The sequence below is a fragment of the Pecten maximus genome, chromosome 9 (assembly GCF_902652985.1).
Source record: "Pecten maximus chromosome 9, xPecMax1.1, whole genome shotgun sequence".
NCBI classification, from domain to species: domain Eukaryota; kingdom Metazoa; phylum Mollusca; class Bivalvia; order Pectinida; family Pectinidae; genus Pecten; species Pecten maximus.
Genome location: NC_047023.1, coordinates 20,931,504 through 20,949,760, shown reverse-complemented (window position 1 = coordinate 20,949,760; position 18,257 = coordinate 20,931,504). Strand labels below are relative to the sequence as shown.

At 35.4% G+C, this 18,257-nt stretch overlaps 1 protein-coding gene across 1 annotated transcript; it reads left to right on the top strand.

Annotated features, from left to right (window-relative positions):
* The first annotated feature begins 14,563 nt into the window (after positions 1 to 14,563).
* On the top strand, positions 14,564 to 17,143 carry LOC117334503 (purpurin-like). The gene is made up of 2 exons (XM_033894164.1): positions 14,564 to 15,081; positions 15,842 to 17,143. The coding sequence occupies exons 1-2, from the start codon at positions 14,733 to 14,735 to the stop codon at positions 16,339 to 16,341; spliced, it is 849 nt and encodes a 282-aa protein (XP_033750055.1). The 5' UTR covers positions 14,564 to 14,732; the 3' UTR covers positions 16,342 to 17,143.
* Positions 17,144 to 18,257: the final 1,114 nt, after the last annotated feature.

Sequence of the window (18,257 nt, the reverse complement as noted above, 5' to 3'; positions counted from 1 at the left end):
CTAAATGAGGTTCTCGGCCAACTTTTTGAGATGAAATTTGAAAGTCATATAAAGCTTTCTGAAGTATTTCAAAGATTATAGATACCACCAATTTGAAATTTGATCTAATCTTGCATGAATTAGTATGAGTAATATGACTAAAATCATTTCGAGGCAATTTTTATTTATTGTTTTTCCTGTGGAAATGTTCACCTCAAAATGAAATTTTCACCAAAATGTTATTCAAAAATGCGATAATTAAAGCTATACTATTACAGAAACAAATTGAATTGCTTTTTTTTACATACATGTAAGACGACCAAGACGGCTTGTCATAAAGGCATAGACAATAGTGAGGCATTTGATCACAATAACGCTACTATAACAGGGTGATGTAGTTTTACCTTCGTGTATTTACATTTCATGCAAATTATTTGAAAATGGCGGTGTTTCGATGAATAATTCAGTTTATTTTCAAATTGATAGTGATACAATTTAATCAGTATTCTAGTGAAAGAATACCAAAGCGAACTTCATTTCTATATGCACAAATTTTTATTTCTTGGAAAAAACCCATTATTCAGAGTTGAGAATATTTTTATCCAAACGCATGCTTTTGATATATATTTCTAAATGCATCTTCTGAATAAACTTTTATATAACCATGATGGAATTACTTGAATGATAAATAGACCAAAAGTTTAATTTGAATATCCCACCTGCTTACATGCTTTTGTAAAGTTGACCACTAAACAAGTGCACAATGAAAATATCCTAGATTATATTTTCGTGCGGATACTTCGACGATAATGCAGATAAAACATAAAAAATAAAATGTATTAGTTCACAATATCCATTTTTATTGGTCATAAAGGCAACATCAATATGTTTATACATAAAACAGTCAATTATTTCATATAAAGCCAAGCAAGCAACAATAAATTACCGACAAATCCATCATCAAGCATACAAATTTCCATTCCTACTTTTTCAGTTCTTGCAGTTCTGATTTGACAACAAGTGGCCCAATGGATCTGAATAGATTACCTGGATATTCCAGTGATTTTGGCAAAACATCGTTTAGGTTTTCTACAAATACTTTTCTCATTATCCATGGATGGTTCAAAGTAAAAATTTTCCCAAATCCTGCCATTGGAAAAAAAGTCCTCGATTATGAAAAAAAATTTAAAAAAAAATTGCTATTAGGCAATGGAGATCCAGACACATCATTTATACAAAATGCCGTTTCCCTTACCGCAATGATGACCCAGACGAAATTTGCACAAACTACTATTATTCATATGATATAGAAGTGTTGCAATAGCATACTCGATATTGACCCCGCCCCTCATTCCCCCTTAGCCGCCTGGTGAGACCGACCATTTTTACAAAATAGTTTTTTATTCACTCAAGGATACGCTAGACCAAGTACGAATTGAATAATTTCATTCTTACATAAGATGTGGTGGCAGGGGAGAGGGGAGTGAAATGGCAATTTCTGATAATCCTTCACTCTATCTAGGTCATTAAAGTAGGGAGGTCCCACAGCTCCGATTCTCTGCATCGTTACCATTACCCAAGAACTCACCGATTCAGGCAGAAATAACATGTTTGTGGATGATGTTTTAGTTATTGTCCAAAACATTTCACCAATTAATGATATATGAAAAAGTATCGCTGGCTCAGGTAAGCTATGAAAAAAAAACCCAAAAAAAACCCAGAAGACATTCATTTTTCGGTGTCCCGGGCAGAAAAGAAAAAAGATGTACTTGGAGTATACCACGGCTACAAAACTGATCTAGTAAAAACATAGGATTTTCAAATACCAAAAAATGCTAATCTTATTGAAAGCGCTTTAATACATACAGATCAGCGACAGATCCGTTCTACATCATGCAGGTATCAATAAACTATGCACAATGATTGCTTGAATGGTCAAACCATCTTGGATAACGTTTAATAAACACCAGCCTTATCACTGTGCCCCGCAGTATCTTGTTCAGAAACAGAGCGACTACAATGTCACTATAACTCAAATCATATAGATTACTGGACGAAACAACACTATATCTATCAACAGATACAGCCATTATAAGCAACGACCAACACACAGAAAGGAGTCTCACAAACGTTCCACTCTGGAAAATCTGTCGAAACATAAATTAATCTACTCAACCTTCCTTACCATCCCGGGAAAGTTCAACGTGTTTAATCAACCTGAATAAATAAGGTTTTCAGCCAATATTTGGTCACAATAGATTCAGATTAAATCTCGCGCCTAATTTAATAGTGACCGGAGGAGGGCAGGCGCATGGCTGTCGTGTAAGCGCCTAGGACCGTGCGTGCACATCCTTTTCCGATGTGTATTAAAGAAATGTTTCCATGGAATGTTTGTTCTGAATTCGTCAAACGTACTGACCAGTTCGTTTGCAGTTTTACGTGTATCCATTGACTTGGAAATGTCAAAAAAGAAAGAAAAAACAAACAATAATAAAAAAGAACTATACTATTGAAAGTGATTTCTACAGCGAACTATTTAAATACTTTCCATTGAAGTGAAACATCAGCGCATGTTAAGATAGAAAATTGATATATGATACATGTACATTGTATCAGCAATTCAATGACGTTCTGACCAGTAAATGAGGAATCAAGATAAACTGTACGTATCATATGATTTCCTTTGACATTGTGGAGGTAAAACTCACTGGCGTAACACATGTCGGTATTAACACACATCTAATGATTAATCAGACAAGGAATTTCCAAAAAACAGCCAAATGCCACAATTCAAAGTACAAATTTCAAACATTTTCCCGGGGAATTCCTCCCCACACCATAACTGGACCTCCATTTCAAGATTATTATTGACGCTCCAATTGATTCAAGGTCTACGGCGCTAGCGAGATTTACACATCCGTGATTATACATCAATAACCCTCAAGCCACGCCCCTCAATGGGGACTATTGCCTCATAATTATCTTGTATGTAGCCAATAGGAAGTCGGAATTATGTCAATTTGATGTACTTTAGCTGAATATTTACTAAAGTTTAATCTGTACCATTTGAAGGAATGTCCTGAAAGACATAAATACATTTGTCAATAATCTGTTTTGTGTAATAAAGTTAACAAAGGGAAAACCATCACGCGTATTTTTTGCAATGAATTTTTTTGTGTGGATAACATCTTGAGAATTTCTATGAAAAACACATATTCGTTCTGCATTCTTGCTTTTCTAAATGAAAAGTATTGTGCTGGATAAATATTTTTTTCCGGTTTCCTGTACAATGACTTAATCTCTTGGTGCATGTCTGTGGGTAGGTTTCTGTTTCACAGAACAAATATTCCTGTAAAATTGATATACACGATTATTACATGAAAAGCTTAGTGTAATGAACATTCCTTGTAGGCTAGATACATTTTCAAATATTATTAATAAGATTTCAGACTGAACAAGGACAGCAACAATTCCGATAATCCAACTTAACCCCATCATCGATGAAAGTTTGATTGCTATAAATAATGCATATTTAGTAGCGTCAGAGTTGTTGGACATTGAGGTACTATATATATATTGAATGATTGAAATAAACAACATCACATTTCCACAGAGAAATAATGACAGTGGGAGCAAAAACGCATACAACAAGGCATAATCATTTGAAATGAAACAATTATTTCCTCCATACCATGTTTCCGTCGGTGCTAAAAATATATTTAATATCTTTGTACACAAAACAACACAAATATTTAACACCAATCCACTCAAAATATATTTAATGGTTTCGGAGCATCTTTCTGATCTGCTCAAAGTCCTTAAGCTTCTTATCTCGAAATTCAGGCGGAAACAACAAAGAAACATGAAAATAAATGTACCAACCCATACAAGATGATGTAGCATACCTATCAATTCACACAAATTCCTCGTTATCGTAATATGGGAGAGCAACAAAAAACTTGTTTGGGCAACGAGTAAATACAACATCAATACAAACAAGAGCTCAAACTTTCCCTGTCGCAGAAATGGTATGCCACAATACTGTACCAGAGAGAAAATCATTGATAAGGATGATAAACATGTACTTATCGTATTGACAACATATCTGTAAAAGGTCACGGTCGTGTCAATTTTAATGCTGTCTTGGTACTTTGCTAAAAATGTGTCTACACAAAGAAAGTAGCTTCCGAATTTGAATAACACATCTGCCGGTTCAATAATCGTTCTATTTAAATAAAAGTGCTGTTGATAAAACGTCCCGTTAAGTAAGCTAATATTTGAATCTAAGAAGCTCTCATTGTGGCTTACCTTCACTGCTGGACATGGTAACAAGGTAGCAGGTAATAATATACTGGACACATACGACGGATTTTCTATTGAGATGTTGCAATTACAGAATGATTCCCGGATATCATCTATATGTTTCATGAAAAGATCATTTGAGAAATTGTGTCGATAATTTACAACGAAGTTGGCGACAACAGACCTCTTGTATTCCAAAGTTGCAGCAAAACTGAGTTTTTCCTGGACCTTATGTTGGACTTTTATAATAGAGCAAAGCTTCATTGATGTCTCATGGTTTCCAAAAATCCTTTTTGTCCCCATTCGCCACAAGACGTTTTCATCTACAGTGTCAAAAATGAACAAGTCATCTGTTTCTTTTGCTAAATGTTCGAGCATGTTTGCAACGCATTCTGTAAAGGCGTTGTTATCCCGCATAGCGTAATTAGCTTCGAATAAAAGATCCAACACTATCCAATTGTTTTTGTATTTAACCCCAACACATCTTCCACCTACTGGGTCCATTTCGGCAGGGCAGTACAAGGTCTGACAGCCAACCTGATGCAGAAGAAAAAGTGAGGATGTAAAGAAGAGGAGTTCGATACTTTAGTAACAGTATTTCTATGCTAGCTTTTAAAATCTTGCAATGTTTTGTCTCGTTCTGAACACGGCAATACAGAAATTATTAATCTATAACACGGACATTAATCTATAACACGGACATTAATCTATAACATGAGACGAAATTTGATTAAAACATTGATTTACATGAAAACCATTGAAAAAAATAATTCATTCACATTTAACTGGAATACACAAATGTTAGATAGAGTGCTTATTTATAAATAATAATTAAATGCAGTCATACCCCATCATAAACATAAGGCTGGGGGGGGGGGGGGGGGGGGGGGGGGGGGGGGCATTATTAAGGACTGGATAACATGTTGATACAAGATCAAATATGGTATTATCTATTGGTACCACAAACTAAATTATACCTCAATGATTTTTGTGAGTGTATTGGAAGTCACATCAGAGCTGATATACATACTGGTAATTCTTACCGTATCGGAGAGACGTATTTCCGTTTTACCGCAAGGTCTGGTGGATTTTTGCGTGAACATCAAAGCGGAAATGTCTATCAGGCTGCTGATTGTTGCTGCACCATCAGACATTGGAAGATCACCAAGTATAATAAAGCAGATCATGTAACCTTGATCCATATAAGTGAGGCCATATTTGTCAATCAAACAATGGGCGTTTCTGTGAGGTGATGTTTGGTAAGTTTTTATATTGTAAAACCATAAGGGGCTTAGAACACGATTTCCACAAGATGTGTTGTTCACCTCTCCCAAACCGTTCCACACTGTGTAGTTGAAATTATGATAGCAATATCGCACGCTGATATATTTCGGCGGTCTAAAGCTGTAACTACAACGGGGACTTTTCAATCTCCGCATTATTGTGTCTTCAAGAGAAAGATTTTCAGAATTGATTAGAGTTTCCTCGATCATGCATGTTACTTTCAATAACCAGAATATCCATGTATGTACATCATGGCATAATGCACATTGACGGTTCTTGAATGTTACGTTCCTAGTTGTGTCAAAAACAGGTAATAAGTCTAGGAATTCTATGTCGGTATCCGATTCACATTTAAACTTGACTTCAGCATTTCCTTTCCATTTTGCTGGACAAGCTGACACCATGAATGTTCCGCGGTCAAAGGTAATCTTTTCCCTAAATGATGTATATTCGCATGTTGTTTCCTCAAGTAACGAAACCCGTGCGTTATCCAGTTCTGTCCATTCAACTTTCCTATCTGCATCATAGCAGCAGTCATCGTAATATCGACATAAACGGTCACATTGACAAAGCGTATTGTTAATACTTGCACATGAATGGAACTGTGCATGGCAAGCACGCTGAAGAGATGAAATAGATACTTCGCTTGACGATGAATTTAATTCTGATATTAAGTACAGGATAATGACACGTACAATTACCATCCTGTAAGTTTTTCAGTTGTTCGATATGTGATGTAGTAATCTTTCTTTGCCTGTTATGGATTTCTTTAAGAAAAAAAGTACGGTGTCTTTCTTCATTGCATTATTTGTGATAAGTGCGTGAAAACGACTTCGGCTGTTTACATGTAAAGACGTAAAAATAGATTATGTATTTTACGATCTTAAGACATATTATATTTCAATATTGCTGCAATGAATTCTGGTATTTTGCTATCTTTCGGATATTGGCTTTCAAAAAATCTCTTAAACACCTGTAATAAATCCTAAACGATCATTAAAGGTATTGTTCAGTGAAAATCAATTATCATAAAGCTGACGTAAATTGTGGTTTATCAGGGAAATTATTTAGTGTCAAGGGGAAATAATTTGTCTTATCAGATACAAATAGTATTTGATTATCATAAAACCGTGATAAGTTTTCCTTTGGTCAAAGACTTTCACAAGAAGTAAAAAGTATATTTCCATATTGATTATTGGTAATTCAAATTTAATAGAATACAACGAATCAATTGTTCAAATAATATAGACATCACATGTCATAGGCTGATTGAAAAAAACATGGCTTTAGTCCTTCATTTAGTTGAAAACAAAGGTATAAGAGTGCATACGGTCAAAGTAAAAACAATATAGATGAAAACTTATAACATAAAGATGATACATTCTATGTGGCAGATTTGGACCGCGTGACAGCACTGTTAAAATACGAAACGTTTAGTTTTTTAAATAAATAGTTGGGTGCATTTGAAGATGTTTTCGTTCAATCAATGAATAAATTAGGATTACCGCCTATGGTGTAGTTTTCAGATAAGTTTTTTTTAAGAAAAACTCTCGTGTCTTATAGCCGTATAGTTAGGACAGAGCAGAAGAAAATATTTAATAGTTTCATGTGCCTGTCTACAGGAACAGTAAGGAATTTCAACTGGTTTTAATCATAAAGGAATGCATTTAAAGAGCTGCAGTTCTTCCTATGTCTAGCATGATGTACTTGGTCAATACGTTTTCCAAAATAGTAATAAGGACATTATTGTTCATTATTGTATTTTTGGGGAATGTCTGTGTAGACATTTTTTAGATTACCTATAGGAGGGTTAATCTTGATATCCGGGGTAAAGTGTTCCACAAATCAGTAGAAGAAGGAAAGAAAAATTTCTGATAGGAGTAAAAAATATATTACTTAGATTATGATAGCACGTATGTTATTAAGATGAGAGTCGTTTCTACTGTGTGGAAGAAGATGTGAAAGGTGTGGAGAAGAAAAGCTAAAAATCATTTTATGTATCTGAATTATTTTCTTAACTTTTCTGCGGTATTCAAGACTATTCCGGACGGTTTCCTCATGGAGCTTAAATTCACTTGTTAATTTAGTGCCACCGTTACAAAAATGTACAACACTGTAGATATCCACACGTCCATGCACTGGGCAAAGAAATGGGGTGAAACATTAATATTCACTAGCTTTGCATATATTTTGGTTTACATGTTCAAGCCTTTTCCTACAAATGGTTTCCCCACTGTTATGTTGTCTATTGTCGCTGGAATGTTGGCAAATGTATACATGTAAATATAAATTGAAAGGCCGGCTCTTATTGGTCAGCGTCAAACTCGTGGCGTCATAGATAAAATACTCTTGATTTCATATAACAAGTTTGCTTTTTACACAAAAGAAATTGAAAACTTTATTTGCGAGCTTTCGAAAATGTGTTTCCTATGTCAAGCAAAGCGTAAAATAGCCGAGTATTGGTGTTCTGATCGCTGACATCGGCTTACTACCCAAAATAGGCCGAATTAGTAAAGTGAAATTCGAAGCGCAACATTTCGTACAAATGTACTCTAATACTATACGTAGGCAGAGGGACGGGTAAGATGTTTACTTATTCTGCCCCTTATCGGATGTTAAAATATGGTAGTCAGCTGATTTCAGCGGTTTTATATCATTCATACCAAACTGATGAATAGTATTCCTAAACATATTTTCGTTATGGAAGTTTTGTCTTTTAGGTTTCTTTTCAAAATCAAGTTATAAAGATTAAGCTATATCTATCCGAGTTTAGACTTAATAAGCATACTCATTATGCAAGCAAGCTACATCATTTCAAATTTGCAAAGTGAGACTAAATCAAACTAATATTTTTAAATTTGTTTATAGAAAAATAATTCGAATTTGACAAAACTACCTTATACCTCGACGAGAAAGTAGTTTATCTGCAGTCTGGTGATAGGAAGTCACTATTTAATGATGAAAGAAAATCCTGTTTACGAAGGCGACAAGGAATTAGATATCTGTATTGTTTTACTGAAAACTTTAGGTAATCCATCTTTCATTGCTCGTGAACACCAAACTGATAACATTTTATGATAATTAAATAGGCCCCTACTGGTTGATACATTGTGATATGGTCTGTTTTTAGTGTTTATCGAGTGAAAATAACCTATATCAAATAACCTTTTGTGAAATGACAACTTTTATAGATCACGAGAAAGATATTCGATCTCTTTAATGATAGAACAATTTAGGATTCTCTGAAGTTTATCCGATTCAGTCCAGATTAGTTTGATTGATTTAATTATCAGTGATTCACAACAAATCGTTGGTACACACGACATAAATAATTGTTTTTGGCGGAGTTTTGGTATCTTATGGCAAGCCAACATATCATTTATTCACGGAGCAACGTTGATCAAGGATTTTATCAAATTTCATAAGATATCTTATATAATAAAAGAAATATCTATATTTTACTTAATAGCATAGCCGAGATGAAGCTAAAACTACATATAATGGTTTTAAACAGATTTATAATTGCCATATATTCATGTTGGCTCTAACACGACATCTGTTCCATGCCTAGTCGATCGTAGTCGCGGCAGAGGGTTGATTGTGTATGTTCCGCGTGCCTTTCCACAAAACGGAAGTTACCATACGGAGGGAGCAGTCATTCTCTAACTTTCAGGTTTTGCCGGTCTCACGAGAATCTCGTTCTTTATAAGATATCTTATTAATTATATAAGATATCTTATATCTTTTATGAGATATCTTAAAGACTTTATAATATATCTCATAAAGAAAAGTTTATAAGATATCTTATAAAAGATATAAGATATCTTATAAAGAAAAGTTTATAAGCTTATATCTTATATGAGATATCGTATATATTATATAAGATACCTTATAAACTTTACATAAAATATCTTATAAACATATAAGATATCTTATGGAAATATAAGATATATCATAAACATATAAGATATCTTATATAATATATAAGATTTGGTAAAATACTGGATCAACATTCCTCCGGGAATAAATGACAACTTGGCTTGCCATAGTATCCCCCTTACTGTTACACTGATGTCATCTTTTGCGTGGTTTGTATATGACGTCATCAAAAATAGCTCATCTGTGACGTCATCAATTGCATGGCCCAGCTGTGATGCCATCGACGTTGTTGTTTTCCTGGTGATATGCAGGAGATTTGTGTACTGAACTATTTGCGTTTATTGAGTCCATTTGGCTGGAGAACGTTTGAGTTTATTAATCCACATTCTAGTCTATATGTTGAAATATTCTTATTCTAAATATTTGTTTCCGAATTATTACATTTTCTGTTTACCCAACACACTTAATCTCATTGAACTTGTGACATGCGATGATACAGATTGTATCTGCCGTTCTGTATTTGATTGTGTAATCATATTTGCATTTGCTTTAATCCCTTCCGTTAAAGTGTTCCGTTTCAATGACCCCTAGGACAAACCTCACATCCTATTTCACACCTCATGCTTCTCTCTGGTGTCCTTTTGAAAGTTTGGCTATGTTTGTAGTAAAAAACAAAGTCTTCCAATTTTATTTCCTTTCTGTGTGATACCAATATTTGTGTTTGAAAGATTTCCTTCATACGGTCAGACTTGTAGAGCAAATGGAGCGATTTGATGTACGTTTGGTAAGGCATTGGAATATGTTAGGCAAAGCGGAACCCATTTTATTTTCTTCTCCGTGTTCTTCCATGATACTCCAACAGATCCCTCCTGTCCACACGTCTACTCTCTTTAATTACTGTTCTAACCATTTTTTCTCTTTCCTATTTTGATGGTTTTGCCTTTCCGTTTGAAGTCTGCATTGTTACTGCAAATTCTCTTTACTCTCACTTTAAGGCTAAATGGTAATTGACATTTTCATTGTTACAGGTAGTCCGATCATTTATGCAAATATGTGAATTTGTGGGAAGGCGCTTTGTATATAATTTTCCATCATTAATAGAATATCAAAACTTTCAAAATGATTTTTTAGAATGAATGTCCTCAAAATTGTTCAAGGAATTTAAATGACGAATACAGTTTCAATAGCTTCTTTTTATGTGCAATGATTGCTTCAAAGTATGGCTTACACTGGTGACAATCGGCAGTCGGATATGCATTTAATTATTGTCCTTTACACACGGAAACACGACGCATTGCATGAAAATCCTCCTCTTTTATGAGGTAAAAAAATCTTCATTTCTGTATAATAACTGCTGTTTAGAATAAAAGTGTTCTAATTAAAATAGAAATAATTATTTTACCAACACAAGATTTTAAGACTTTAAAAGACTTTGAAATACAAATTGATTGACATTTGCTTAATTGCAACGTTAATTGTTGTTTTCTAGATACATCATAACTTCCTGCAGTATCAGATTAGGCTGTGGTGTTCTGTACTGTCTTACCGATATTGACGCACCGCTAGGTAGATGTTGTGTTGTTAGATACAAAACAAGAACAAAATCTTTGCAATCAACATAATCATGGACATTTCCAACATTTCCTTTTAAATAAGTCAATGTACTTCAGGAATAAGATAACCTTTTTGCCTTTTGTTCATTTGCCCTTTCCCACATATATTTCACGTGACCTCCATGAAGCGCTATACTATGATTCTTTGTCAACAAAATCCACCGGGGAAAAAAACATTAATATTTCATCTGCGAAATATCTATTCGGAAAATAAAAGTTTTAAAGGAATTATGTTGGACTTTGTTTACATAAATGAAACATACAAAAAAAGAAGAAAAATTTAAAAAAAAATATAAAAATATTCATGAAAATAAACAAAATGCTTTTTTTACGTTTACATTTTTAGATATTACCATCAAAAGTGTATAAAATGTTAAACGAGAAATTCTGTTCCTACCTTCATTACTTCTATTACATCAGTGTTATTCATGGCATCAGCTCATCCAGAGAAATGAAACAGACAGATGTTTGAATGTGAAACGAATACCAACATAATCATAGACTTTCTAAAGATACCGACAATGTTCAGTATGACGCGACATACATAATTAATTCCATGGTTGTTAAATCAAGAATGTAGAACAGAACAAAATAATTAATTTTATAGAGATTAAAAAGGTTTCTTTGTAACATAATAGGAGATATCAACAGACAACAACTCGAGTATATAGTATGGAGGCGAGATAAATACTATGTTGTAAGCTCACCTGGTCCGAAGGGCAATGGTGAGCTTATGCCGTACCGCAGCGTCCGTCGTCTGTCATCTGTCCATCGTCTGTCATCTGTCCGTCGTCTGTCCGTCGGCCGTCGTCTGTCATCTGTCCGTCGTCTGCCATCCGTCCGTCGTCTGTCATCTGTCCGTCGTCCGTCGTCATTCCGTCGTCTGTCATCTGTCCGTCGTCTGTCAACAATTTCTTCGAATGGCTTCTTCTTCAAAACTGCTGAGATAAATTCACTTCTGATTTGTCGCTTGGTAGAACCAAAACATTATGATATACTATCAAGTAAAACGTATTAGCTTGGTGCGTTTCAGACTTGCGTAACACATTTGTTTTACTTGAAATGTAGTAACAGACATCTTATATACAGAAAACTAAACAATATCTATAACTGTTCACCTTGAAACTCGGTACACAAAACGAATAACTGAATTATGAGTACCGCGTACGTGAAAGTCCAGTTAATGTAAGAGAATAACGTTTCGTCTCGTTGGGTTTCCAATCCACAAAAATGACGTGAGCAGTTTGTTCAGGGCCAGGCAATATCAAAGAGGTCCTCTTTCTCCGAATATGTTTCCTGTTTGGAAGCGAAAATGATTTTACACCTTCCATCTGTGTATAATTGACGAATTTATTAAGATGTGTTGTTGTCCCATTGCAGCCTGGCACACAATAGAAATGTGCAGACAGCATGACAACAATGAGACAACCGCTTGCTTTCCGATAAAAGTAAATACAATTTATATAATGTAAACAAATATTAAAAAAAAAAAAGATAAAAGAAAACAAACATCCGCTTTCAAGATCATATTGTCTCCAGAAGGTAACCATCTGGCATATCATGACCTATGCGAACTAATTCTAGAAAAAGTGTTCTTGTCCAACCTGTCCAGACTTTACAATCTGCATCATCCAGAAAGGAGAAACGCAGGCTAAAGGAAGACTCCTGGTTTTTCTTTTTAGCAGATTTCTTGGTTTTAATGTCCCTCCTAAAGACAAATTTACAATCCGCAAATTCACACCTATCGCTCATTGTGAGAACGGTACTATATTAGGTGTTTAATTAAAAACTCCGTCAAACGCGATTTTATAGATAGGATGAAAGAGCTTTAATTATATAATTTTTCAGATCATGGACAGAAAAGCCCCCTTTTTTATTATGAAGAAAATGTACAAAGTAATGGCAAAAGAACAATAATATTGGGGTATATGAGATATATTGTTTTTTTTAGTCACCATTAGTCATATATCGTATTTAATGTCCTAATTATAATTAATGCCGATGTATTTAAAGACGTGGCCTCCATAAGTCTACATTACTTGTATAATTGCTACGTGTTGTTCTATATTATGAAAAACACATGTAATGATTAAGGTTTGTAGTATAACAGGGTGGTATGCTATGCCCTCTATCGTTCAGCAAGTCATTGGGGTGACATACATCAAGGCAAAAAAGCAACACTTTCCGAAATGGTAAAGCTTTGATCTTTGGACAGGATTAGGGTAAGCAATATAGCCCTCTATTCGCTTAATACTTTTGAATGGACTGAATATGGAAGACTCTCAAAATGTCATTTGTTCACAAAAAATTAACGTTTTTTCACAAAATGCTTAAAAATAAATATTATTGGCAGTATTATAACGGTTTAAGTATTTTGGTTTTGAGTAGCGGTTCAAACTTTCCTATTTCGTTAAAATTAATAATTAATTTTTATCTGTTTTGTGACAATCTGCGTTCTTAGATTAGTAACTATGTTACTTAATTAGTTAATTAGACAAGTGTATCATCGATTTATTTGGGTTGATTGTATAGCCAAGGGGACCAACTTTGACGGCACTAAGCAATGTATCAGTGAGTGATTTCTAAGTGTAAAAAAATCTTTAGGCCGACCTCTATGGATAATTAACATTGCTGGAAACACCACCTTTTCAAGATCTTCCATGTTAACAATATAAAACAAGGTAAGTCTATATTTTGTTCATGTTTTGATGTTGTGTTACAGTTGCGTTTGGACGTCGGTGTTCCCTGGTGCTTTCAGCTCACGACTTGTGGGTTCTTTGTCAAAACGTTCCAGAATTGCGATATGCTTTAATATTCCAGTTTTCATCCACAACAACAGCTATTGCGAAAGAATTGTACCTTCTGTCAACATTGCATGATTTGTAAAAGCAAGTTTTTAAACCTCTGTCTACTACCTAATATCTCCCTTGACACTACCTCACGTTTGGCCTGTAATAAAGCATTCGTCCCTGTGAGGAAGGCTTGGGGTCATGTGTCCTGGTCGAGGTATACCGGAATCTATGGTATAGTTGCTCCACTGTTTAACGCTCGGCATTTTGGAAGTTGGATGCCCTGTTCGTCCCTAGTCAATATGATATGACCTTCGGCAATATACTTTATGAAGTCAGCATCAGTTCTACGCTATCGAAAGGAGGCAAATACGAATATACCGCAGCCTCACAAAATCCACACATTGCACTCACCACACGTATGCAGCTCGCACAAACTAGAGGCCATCCTAAAATGACCTCAGCTATTTATAAGATGTTAAACGATCAAAAACCAAAACCAACAAGATCATGTTGACAATCACACAAAAAAACTGATCGATTTCTGTAATCATCACATTAGTCCTGACGAAAAAAAAAGATTCTTCGCGAAAACGACCTGACCAGACTCTGATCATGAAGAAAGAGTTCGAAATACTTTTAAACTTTCAATTGACATGTAGGGCGTGTTGTTTTCCCAGGGTGTCTATTTAATGTTACACCGGGCGGATGCGGTCACGCTTGATGCATTAACAAGGACAGTGTTATTGAACAGGCACATGTGTTACCTTTTAGTCTAACCAGCCAGTCTAACATCACACTGACTCAACAGACATGCCACATGTTACCTAATCAATACAGAAAAAAGGCATACTAGGCCAGAGTACACGTTTTAAAACTTTTCGCGATGAAGTCTCCAAATTTCGTATGGGTTTGTGTGCTTGGTTGTTTAGTTTTCGTATCATCCGTCAGGTGTGAAGCTCCCGAGTCAAACACACAGACCGAACCGGTGTTGGACTCTGAATCACAGGGAGAAAGTGAACCCCTCGTCCCGGACACTGGAGCAGAGAAGGACTGTCGTTTGAGCTCTCTCCAGCTCCAACCAGACTTTAACCTGGTCCAATTCCAAGGGTACTGGTACTCGATAACGACTAACAGGTACTGGTTAGCCATCCCTAGTTGGCTCAGTGTCCGCCAGGCCAATGTCCAGGTCAACTACAAACTTTTGTCCGACGGAAGCCTCGAACTCAAAACAGGTTTGTAGCTCCAAGACGCGTCTATTATTTATAATGTATTGTTTATACTCAATATTTGGGTCATCTTCTCACAAGGGACCCAATAATAACACATGTGTACAATAGAACAAATACTCATCCAGACTCGAATATTTCTAATTTTATATGTAAGACATTTGCCTGGTAACTTTTTTGATGTTTCCATGTTCGACAGAAAATATAAGAAAATATATAGATACATACAAAGTTTACAGGCGGTCACCAATCCAAGTACTGACCAGGCTCGACGTTGCTTAACTTCGGTGATCGGACGAGAACCGGTCATCAGTTCGTTAAAAAGTATTTCTACTTTACCTAGTTAGAGTAGACTTACACATGTCCTGAAACTTCTTGAAAATATCTACAACTGAACACCATACATTACATCTTAAATCTGTATTGACTAAAAACAATAAATCAATAAATCTAATACAAGTATCCGAGAGTTACCTTTCTTTGTCCGTGTATCCTTCTATTTTTCCCTTTATCTGTCTTTTACTGCTCAGTTTAGGATACTAGAACTACTATTAGATCATTGCTAAATTTTGTGTATTGTTTATCCAATGAAAAATTCAAATACAAACCAATATTTTCTATGTACTATCGTTTTCCGTCTGAAATGTTATTAATATTTCTGACATCTACATATCAGCTACTATTTTACTTACACGTCGTATGTAAGTTGTCTACATCCGGCACTCAAACTTTATTTCACGTGTTTTCAATATTTTCTTCTTTGTAGGTGGCGAGTTTGTGTTTCCGTTCTGTGACTTCATGAGAGGGAAAGGGTCTATCCCGGACAAAACTCAGCCTCAGAAGCTCGAGGTTCAGTTTGACACACTTCTCTCGAGATCTTCCAGGAAAAATCCATACTGGGTAGTAAGCACGGACTATGAGGGGTTCGCAGTCATCTACTCGTGTCGGAAAGAGCAGGAAGACGGCACGTGCCACCCTGACCACACCTATATGTGGACCCTGAACAGGAAGCGAGACGGTCACACTCCGGAACAGGAAGAGGAGATTAAAAGAGCAGCAACGCGCATGTGTATCTCACCTGACAATTTTAAAACATTTAAACAAGATGGAAGTTGTAAATTTGATGCCGACAAATTCCCGTCAGGAGGATTGGGTTTAATTCCATTTTTAGTCATAGCGACAATGATGTTTGTGATCTTAGGTATTCTATTGTGTTGTTGTATTTCTAAAACTGATCGCGTCACTGAGACAAAGAAAAGACAATAAACTATCAACAATGTATTTTCTCCTTTTCATCTTTATCTAAATTTCGTGTTAAAGATAATGCATATTCTGAAAGTGTCGGAATGCGTGTGATGTTGTGCAATTTGGTCATGATATTTTAATGATCGGATGAAATGGATGATCACGACATCTTTGGTCCCCAGATAAGGAGAAACTTAATATTCACGCAAGTTTTCTTATATACATAACTGCTTCGTATTTTGTTGGGAAAAAATGGAAAAATGTTGAAACAATATTTCATGAATAATTGATACAGTTCAGCACAATCCCGCCTTGGAAAAAACAAAATCCATCATGTATATTTGTTTTGTTAGGGATTTTGGCAGATCGTGACGATGTCGGAACCATCTGGAAAATCCCATAGATTAAATATTGTAATATTGTCTTATTTCGTGATAGTCGAAAATAATGGAAATTTTATTCCGCTACCTGGTGCTTTCCGACGGCTTTGTTACTGCATCTGTCTGTCCATCTATCCCCGTTACTGGTAGGCTGTTTTTTGTCTACCTTTAGTATGTCTGGATAGGGGCTGCTTTAAAGTGATTTATTGTACGTATATAAGAAGTATGCTTAGAAAAAATCGATGACTTTGTATGACTTTAGCTATAGAAATAACTTACTGGGTGTGAAAGTTGCGGTGTGATTTAGTGATCTTCTCACAGCTGTCGACATATTCCTTTTATCATCGCATGTATTAAATAATGTAACAATGATATATAGATTTTGTGTAGTAACACACACACACAAAATCTTGAAATAGATAATAAATGTTTTCTTATTTTAATTTTGTTACGATCTCGTGCTATCTTTTACCAATATTTTTGCTTTGTATCATCTGATAGCAATTAAATAAAATTTGTTCCTTCTAATTATAAATTCGTTATTTATGTTAAATAGTTACCTGTATCATGAAAGGAAAGCAGCGAGACGGTGAGTGTGTTACTGTCACTGGGAACATTTAGTAAGTAGGTGTGTGACACTTGATGGACGATGCACATGCGCATTGATTGTGAACAATGTACATGTACTCAAAATAGACAATTTCCACTGATGATATACATGTGTACACGTGTTCTACTCCCATTATTGGTTGGCACAGGCATTTTTTTTAGGCTATAACAAAATTTTCCTTATCCGAAAAAGGGGGGGGGGGGGGGGGGGGGGGGGGGGGGGGGGGGGGGCGCTGACCCCCAGGAACAACCACCCACCCCCACCCCCACCCCCGGGATCCGCTAGTCGTATACTTGGACGAATTCCATGAAGACTATTACTATTGACTGAAGCAGTTAAAATAAACTACACGTGAATATAAGGGGCCATATGTAGATGGCCTGTACTATCAGTTGTTGGTATAATATATTGTGATGGGTATGTATGAACTACATGTATACAAGTGTATGCAAATGATGGGAAGTATTAGTTGGCCATCGGCTTAGAGTATTACTTAAGGTATAAATTCATTTCTTTATTGGTTACCGATTAAGAACCGCAATATGGTACGCAGTTGTATAATGGTTATGTGCAGTACAGATTTGGTTATAGTCAAAATATTTTTATCAGAATCACAGCCACCCACTTATAGTGTAACTTTGATTAAAATTGTCATAAAGAAAAGTATGAAAAAAACGACGACTCTTGCCTAATTCCCATAGAAATTTAAATCTAAAAAACGGTTACCGGCGTGGACATTATTGTCACTCCGACACAAATAGGTTTTTGTTTGTTTGTTTGTTTTTGTTTTGCTACGGTTCATTGACAATAAAAGTTACTTATAGCCAAATAACGACATAAAAGGACACTCACAAAACAGAAATACGTCAAACCCTAACTACCACTAACCACTAGCGTACGAAAACACGTCATACCTCATGATAAATGTTCAGCATAATGACGTAGAA